General features: G+C 46.9%; 1 protein-coding gene across 1 annotated transcript; it reads left to right on the forward strand.

The window, feature by feature from the left end:
• The first annotated feature begins 293 nt into the window (after positions 1 to 293).
• LOC307236385 (transcription factor Sox-8-like) lies at positions 294 to 4,756 on the forward strand. Its single transcript, XM_080008788.1, has 3 exons — positions 294 to 925; positions 1,976 to 2,211; positions 2,316 to 4,756. Exons 1-3 carry the CDS (start codon positions 510 to 512, stop codon positions 3,095 to 3,097), a joined length of 1,434 nt encoding a protein of 477 aa, XP_079864914.1. The 5' UTR covers positions 294 to 509; the 3' UTR covers positions 3,098 to 4,756.
• The last annotated feature ends 2,894 nt before the right edge of the window (positions 4,757 to 7,650 follow it).

Consider the following 7,650-nt stretch of genomic DNA (forward strand, 5'->3'; position numbering starts at 1 on the left):
TATGATATAATATATATTCCATGACAATGTGGAATAGTCTATATTTCATGTGTTGAAGATTTGTCGGGGTAGTGTAATTAAGTGTATAGGCTGTGAAACAACTGCGATAAAACAGAGAGAGAACATGACAGAGGGAAAAATCATCCCTCAATAACCAGTGCGGACCAATGGGCAGCGGGCGGCGATCCGGTCAGCCAATCCCAGCCAGAAGGAGGAGAGAGGGGCTTTAAACTTCCCCTAAACTTTCTCTCTGCTCAGTCAGCTCCTGGACCTCCACTTCCACGACTGTCGCAAGTCACACCACAACAGCAACACAAGACAGAAGACAGAAGGAAAAAACAAACAAACATTCGGAAGAAAGAGAGGACATTTTGACCGCCTGGTTCAGGGAACTAACCATGGCACACCGTGCGTAAAGAGCGCACTGCGTGCGTAAAGAGCGCGTTTGGGGGGGGAAAAGAACCGTTGCGGGAAAAATTGGATTTTAAGATCTAGAACCTCTTTGAAACATGTTAAAAATGACGGAAGAACACGAGAAGTGCGTGGGCGAGGCTCCGTGCAGTCCGTCGGGCACCACCAGCTCCATGTCGCAGGACGAGTCGGACTCGGACGCTCCGTCGTCGCCCGCCGGCTCCCTGCTGCTCTCCGCAGCCGCGGGCCTGGGCAAGAAGCTGGACGAGGCCGAGGAGGACGAGCGCTTCCCGGCGTGCATCCGGGACGCCGTGTCCCAGGTCCTGAAGGGGTACGACTGGTCCCTGGTGCCCATGCCGGTGCGGGGGAGCGGGGGGCTGAAGAACAAGCCCCACGTCAAGAGACCCATGAACGCCTTCATGGTGTGGGCTCAGGCCGCCCGGAGGAAGCTGGCTGACCAGTACCCTCACCTGCACAACGCGGAGCTCAGCAAGACCCTGGGAAAGCTGTGGCGGTAAGATATTATGATACAGTATGATGCATGGGATCTGCAGAAAGCATCATGCATTTGAGAATATATCAGAATATATCAGAATTCGGGTACCTTTTGATGATACATTTTCTTTATATATATATTGTTGATTAAATTTTTAAGAATTAAATAAAATTATTAAATACTATTCTGCGTGTATACTGTTATACACTGTGTCATACTGCGGTTAAGGCAAATTAATTTGTATGGCACATTTCACACAAAACGGCTTCAAAGGCATACAATGAATTAAGCAAGAAAATTAAAAGCATATAAATAAAAAACCTTCAAACGGACAGAAAAACGTGATAAAATCACAGATCACTGTTTAAAGTGGACCTAAAACCTAAAACAATGTAAAACATAGTGGTGCTACCATTATTACTACTGCTATGACTATTATCGCCATTAGTACTATTATCTTTTTGATTACAGTTATTGTGAGGACTGCTGTTATTACTGTAATGGCTGTAATGACTTATAATGAATAATAATTTGTACTTTACTTTAGCATAACTGCCAGCTCACTTAATTTCTTATCTCTTTCTTGACCTTACACCGTGCTGCTATAGCAACTTGAATTTCCCCAGTAACGTGTTATCTTGTCTTATATGTATGTTTCCGTTTGTGTGTATTGTATTGATTGAAAATGACAACTAGCAATAAAAGCTGTAATATTCCATTAAGTGTGGGATTGTGATGGGATTGACCAAATAAAATATTGTGATATAAAGAAAAATACCCCTATATTAATAGTTTGACTATATTTTGCGAGATGGCTATGTGTGTTATAGTAAGATATTTGCACACAAAAATAAGAAAGAAACAATTTAAGAAACAATCACTAGTTATTTGGATATTATCAGCAAAAACAAAAGCAGTCCAAAAACAGTTCTTAAAGATATTTAACTTAAGATATTTTACTACACCACAATATTATGATAAGCAAATTCCCAGACTCCCTAATTCCAGTCTACCTAAGCATATTTGTTTTAATGACTTCTTTGCCTCTGCATTTGTTTTTCCCCTCAGCTTGCTCTCTGAGAACGAGAAAAGGCCGTTTGTGGAAGAGGCGGAGAGGCTGCGGGTGCAGCACAAGAAAGACCATCCGGACTACAAGTACCAACCTCGGAGGAGGAAGAACATCAAGCCGGGCCAGAGCGACTCAGACTCGGGGGCAGAGCTGGCCCACCAGATGTACAAAGCCGAACCGGGGCTGGGAGGACTAGCTGGACTGGGGGACGGACACCATCATTCTGAGCATGCAGGTAGGCTGTCAGAGGGGTACGACTGGAGGATGATTTGGGAAGTTATATTTTCTTGAGGCCGTTGGTTATATCAACAGCTACAGATGTCATTTTTGTCTTTCCAGGCCAACCCCACGGCCCTCCTACGCCGCCCACCACTCCCAAAACTGACCCGCACCACGGCGTCAAGCCGGACCTGAAGCACGAGGGCCGCCGCCTCCTAGACGGCGGCCGGCAGAACATCGACTTCAGCAACGTGGACATCTCCGAGCTCAGCACCGACGTCATCAGCAACATGGAGGCCTTTGACGTGCATGAGTTCGACCAGTACCTCCCACTCAACGGCCACGCCTCGGGCCCGGCCGCCCTGCTCTCGGACCACGGCCACGGGCAGCAGCAGCAGCCTAACGCGCCGGGCGCTCCCTACCCGTCCTCCTACGGCCAGGTCGGCGCCAACGGATCAGTCTGGAGCCGAAAGTCCGCCGTGTCCTCCTCCGCCTCCGCCCTCTCCTCTTCCACTTCACCGTCGGCCGGCGAGGTGGGCCTGCACCGGCCCCACATCAAGACGGAGCAGCTGAGTCCCAGCCACTACAGCGAGTCCCACTCCCACGGCTCGCCCTCCCACCCCCACTCCGACTACGGCTCCTATGGCAGCCAGGCCTGTGTCACCTCGGCGGCCTCAGCCTCCTTCTCCGGCTCCCAGTGTGACTATACCGACCTGCAGAGCTCCAACTACTACAACCCCTACTCCGGCTACCCCTCCGGCCTCTACCAGTACCCTTACTTCCACTCGTCCCGGCGACCCTACGGCAGCCCCATCCTCAACAGCCTGTCCATGGCCTCGGCCCACAGCCCCACCTCATCCGGCTGGGACCAGCCCATTTACACCACCCTGTCCAGACCCTAGGGCGGGCGGACTGCACCACGTCCTACAGAGCACTGAGACTCAGACAGATTAATGCACTACTAATGAAGGAAGTAAGGAGGTGGAGGTGGAGGAGGGTAGTTGTATCGATGGGGTAGTAGTAGGCTGCCTGCAGCCATTTGGAACCGAAAAACCAACAACAAAAAAGTGCCTGCTGATTTTCTACGAACAATATCGACACAATGAAAAATACTTTTTCCACCATAACAAAGCGTATTGTTGGCAAAACCAAACTCCTCCGTGAGGACATGTTGCCCACGCCCACATCTTGTACATGCCCCTATCTTTACAGCCTCGGATCGCACGTACGCGTGCACACGCCGAGGTAAAGCAAAGTCCTTCCACAGAGATTTTCCTACGGGGAAGGACGATTTGGCCCGAATCCTTTTGTGAAACAGATGGAGAGCTAAATATATATATAGGAGATCGTGCCCGGGACCAATTAAGAAAACTTGCAGTAAGATTTACGGTTTAAAAAAAAACAAAAAAAAAGAAGAAAAAAAGAAAAAGCCAGATCTATATTCCAGAATATTTGGCAAAATATTATTTACATCACGTCTTAATGGCTCCACGGCTCGTTGGAATGTTAAAAAAAAAGTGTCATTGTTTTGACTTAGAAGTCTTATATGTATTTATGTTTCATTCGCATTATTTCTTTATATTTCCTTCTTGAATACTTATACACATGTAATGTGGGGTGTGGTTATTTACATTATCGTTTCTCGTCATTAATGCAAAAAAAAAAATGAAATCAATGGATCTAGCGAAGCAGAAGGAGGAGAAGAGGGAGAAGGAGCATGTTTGATATCATTCCGTTGGAGACCCCTCACCAGTAAAGGAGGAGTCTGCTCCGAGTCGGACGGAGCGGGACTCGACCCGACAGGTGTTCCCCAAACGCCACGCTTGGCAAATTGCGATTAGTCATGATCCGGGGTGAAAGGAAACGGGGGTAAGATGACACCGCGCGGCGTGAGTGACACGTCAGCTGGACGTGACCGTACGCAGACGACACATGGACGTGCGTGTGTGTGTGCGTGCGTGCGTGTGTGTGTGTGTGTGTGTGTGTGTGTGCGCGTGTTACGTACACTACGCCCTTTCCTGTGTGTGTGGACTTCCCCATAGTCTGTTACGTTACGTCTTTAAGAGATTTGCGAGGAAATGCTTTCTTTCTGTGTGCCCCCTCCCTTTTTTTTCCACAAACATTTTTACTAATCGGTGCTGAACGTCAGGTTATTAGAGAGTCTCATAACAACGTTTAGATTTTCTTCGTTTCGCACAAAAATCCAATCATTTGTGCCTTTTGATGCAGCATACGATGGGGAATTCAGATCCGAAGCTCTTCAGAAAATATCCTTAATTCTCAGTTCGTCGTCATTCCTTTACAACCGTGGGGGTTAATACAGTCTCTGTGATGATTCCCGAGTCCTCGTATTGACAGAAGAGTGTTTTTTTTTCGTTTGTTCCTTTTAAAAAAAATTTTTTTTGTATATTAATATGTTGTATAATAATTGCTGATGACGAGAGGCTGTGAAATTCTATGGTTGTACTTTTTAAAAACTCCGGGTTCATTCACACGCGCACAGCTAACACGTTCTCCTTCTTCCGGCCGTTTTGTTGTGGATGGAATAAAATAAAACAAACTTTTCTTGATAATCGGTGCTTGTCGTTTTTTTTTTGTTTTTTTGTTTTTTTCTCGAGAGGGGATAGGTCCACGGAATCGCTTTTTTTGTCGTTGTTGCTATTCTTGAAAGTGGATTTTTGGTAATTTAGCGAGTGAAATTCTGAAATTCACAGTGAATCAGATCAATCGGAATGGATTTACTTTTTAGCTTTTTAGGGTAAAAATGTGGGCTTTTCCTCATCCATCATTAGACTTGTTGCTGGGAATTAGCCTTCAATAAACCAAATTACTAAACTATATAATACAAAATAAAGTGACTGGGTGACTGGCTCGAACGTCAGCTCAACCCTACTTATAAAACATGAAAAGCCCCCAAAAAAAACCTGGAACTTGGAAAAGTGAGTCAAACTCCTTCTCTGTTGGATAAAGAGTTTGAGAGAAAAACACCATGTTTTTTGCCCAAAACACAGTCGAAACTTTGGGTGATTCCTCGACCACCATTGCACTTGGAGTTGCTGAGATTGAGCCTGAGCCTGGTTAATCCAGTCATCGGACAGATTCTTACACGCATGGGTACAATTTGAAAAAAAGGGGAATATGTCCGACTCAACGCTATTTTCCAAACTTTTGACGTATAGTCGAGGGTGACTGTGACGTGGCTCCCAACCTAAAAAAAAAAAGCCCCAAACCCGCCCCCCCGGGATAGACAGCCTGACCTGAGCCTTAGTTAAACCACCAGCAGCTCGTTTCGGTTGGGTCCGTTGGATGAAGCGTCCCGAGCCGGGTCCCGGCACGCAGCTCGCATGCCAAGCAGCCGTCCCCTCGAACCGGGACCGGGGGGAGAAAGGAAGCCAAGTGAATTTTAATGAGCCATTCTGCGGCCGAGCAGCTCCCATTGTCTCCCTTTATCCGGAGCGCTGGAAAAGAATTAATTGGACAGAAAATGGAAGGGCGAGAGGGAGGTGGGGGGGGGGGGGGGGGGTGAGGGACTGACAAGTCATTAAGAGGTTCCTGAATGAGCGATTAGATGCACATTGGGGGGAGGAATTTTCTCTCCCTCCCTCACTGTCTCTTATCGGGGTGGAAAAAAAAACAAAACCCCAAAAAAACAAAAACAGGACAAACAAAAACAAAACAACGAGGAAAAAAAAAAAAACGGCAACGGCAATGACCACCGGAGCAAAACCGGCGCGAAGGAAACCGTATCAGCGCACACGATGGGTAGATAATAAAAGAAGACAATGCCGCGGCAGATGGGGTGTGGGTGGCTCAAGAACGACTTGTTGTTTTTCCTTCTTCAAAGTCCCCCCTTTTTTTTTTTTTTTTTTTTTCCTTCTTCTTCACCGGCGTTTGCCAAATAGTTTCAGGAGGAACTCTTGAGAAAGAACAGGAGTGAATAAAGTGAAAGCGAGGCTCTTCAGGGTGCTTGGGTTTCTGCTGCGCTGGAAGCGCTCTGTGCTTTCCCGCTTCTCCGCGTCTCCCTGGAAAGACCCCGCCGCGACCGGTCGGAAGCTCAGCCCCGAGCTGCGCCCCGTGTTTTTTCGGGGGGGGGGGCGGGCGGCGGGCTTGGGCTTTCTTTGCATTCAAAACACACGAGTCGTCATAATCCGTACGCGGTTTCCGTGACGGCGTTCGTAAAATATGAGATATGCATCACCCCGGAGCCGCCAATGTGAAGCGGAAACGGCGAGGTCAAACACACACTCGCGCAAACCCACATTCAGGTTGAGTAGGCGATTTTACGAGGACGTAGAAACAAAACAAACTTTAAAAACAAGATTAGTTTGGATGAAATCAATTTCAAACAGCACTATAACGTCGGGGAGATGCATATCATTCTTTTTCATTTAATCATGACACTCACTGAATTATGAGGACAGAGTTACGAGATTCTTTTCGGGATTATGAGGACGCTAAACGGCGACCGCAGTGTCCCTGCACGACAAGCCCCAACGTTTGTTCATGGTTGTGTCTATTCACGAGTGTTAACAGCATTAAAGCCTTCTCTTTATGAGGACACTGAATTACGAGGACAAAATGAAGAGATTACGAGGACAGTGAGTGCATCCTGTTAAGGCCTGCATATGTGCACACTGACACACACCGCTTCAGGTTCAGGTGATTTATGACCACATCTCAAAAGAAAGACTTTAAAAACTTTTAAAACCACATATGCACACGCACACACGCACACGCACACGCGCGCACACACACACACACACACACACACACACACACACACACACACACACATTGAGATCAAGGGATAGGTGGTTTATGAGGACATCTAGAAAAACTTTTATAACAGAGATTACTTGGGATTATGCGGATTTAAAACATTAGTTTAACATCTTTTGATCATACAGTATGAAGATACATGTAAAATATCTGAAAATTGTAACACAGCATGGAAGCATTTTTATGAGGACGCGGAATTTTGAGGACAAAATTAGGAGAGAGGAGGACGCTTAACAGGACAATCCCAATGTCTGGGTAATGCTGGTGGCTTTTACGGATCACACACACACACACACACACCCTCTCACAATAATATAGACACACGTGCAAGCAGATATCCATATTAGACTCGCACACACTCAAGCAGAAATTCTGTAAGGCCTTGACAGCTTTACGCATACACAAATGGCTTTACACAAACACACATATACACACACACACACACACACACACACACAAACTTTGGTAATAAATGGGGGTGGGGGTGGGTGGGTTTACAGGGGGTGGTGGTGGCGGGGTCTACTTTTTGGCTGCAGAGGAAGATGCAGCCTGGGACAAAAAGAGCGGATAAACCCAGAGAGAGACTTGTGCCTACACCACCTGACCACATCCCCATTGTGGAGCGAAGAACTCGCCCTGGTAAGAGTCTCATCCTGTCTAATGAGCCCGGAACCAG

This window comes from Zeus faber (assembly GCF_960531495.2).
Source record: "Zeus faber genome assembly, chromosome: 11".
NCBI lineage: Eukaryota > Metazoa > Chordata > Actinopteri > Zeiformes > Zeidae > Zeus > Zeus faber.

Coding starts and splice junctions, on each gene's coding strand:
- LOC307236385 (XM_080008788.1), top strand. CDS start 510: ATGTTAAAAATGACGGAAGAACACGAGAAGTGCGTGGGCGAGGCTCCG. Junction 926..1,975: donor ACCCTGGGAAAGCTGTGGCG/GTAAGATATTAT, acceptor TTTTCCCCTCAG/CTTGCTCTCTGAGAACGAGA. Junction 2,212..2,315: donor CCATCATTCTGAGCATGCAG/GTAGGCTGTCAG, acceptor TTGTCTTTCCAG/GCCAACCCCACGGCCCTCCT.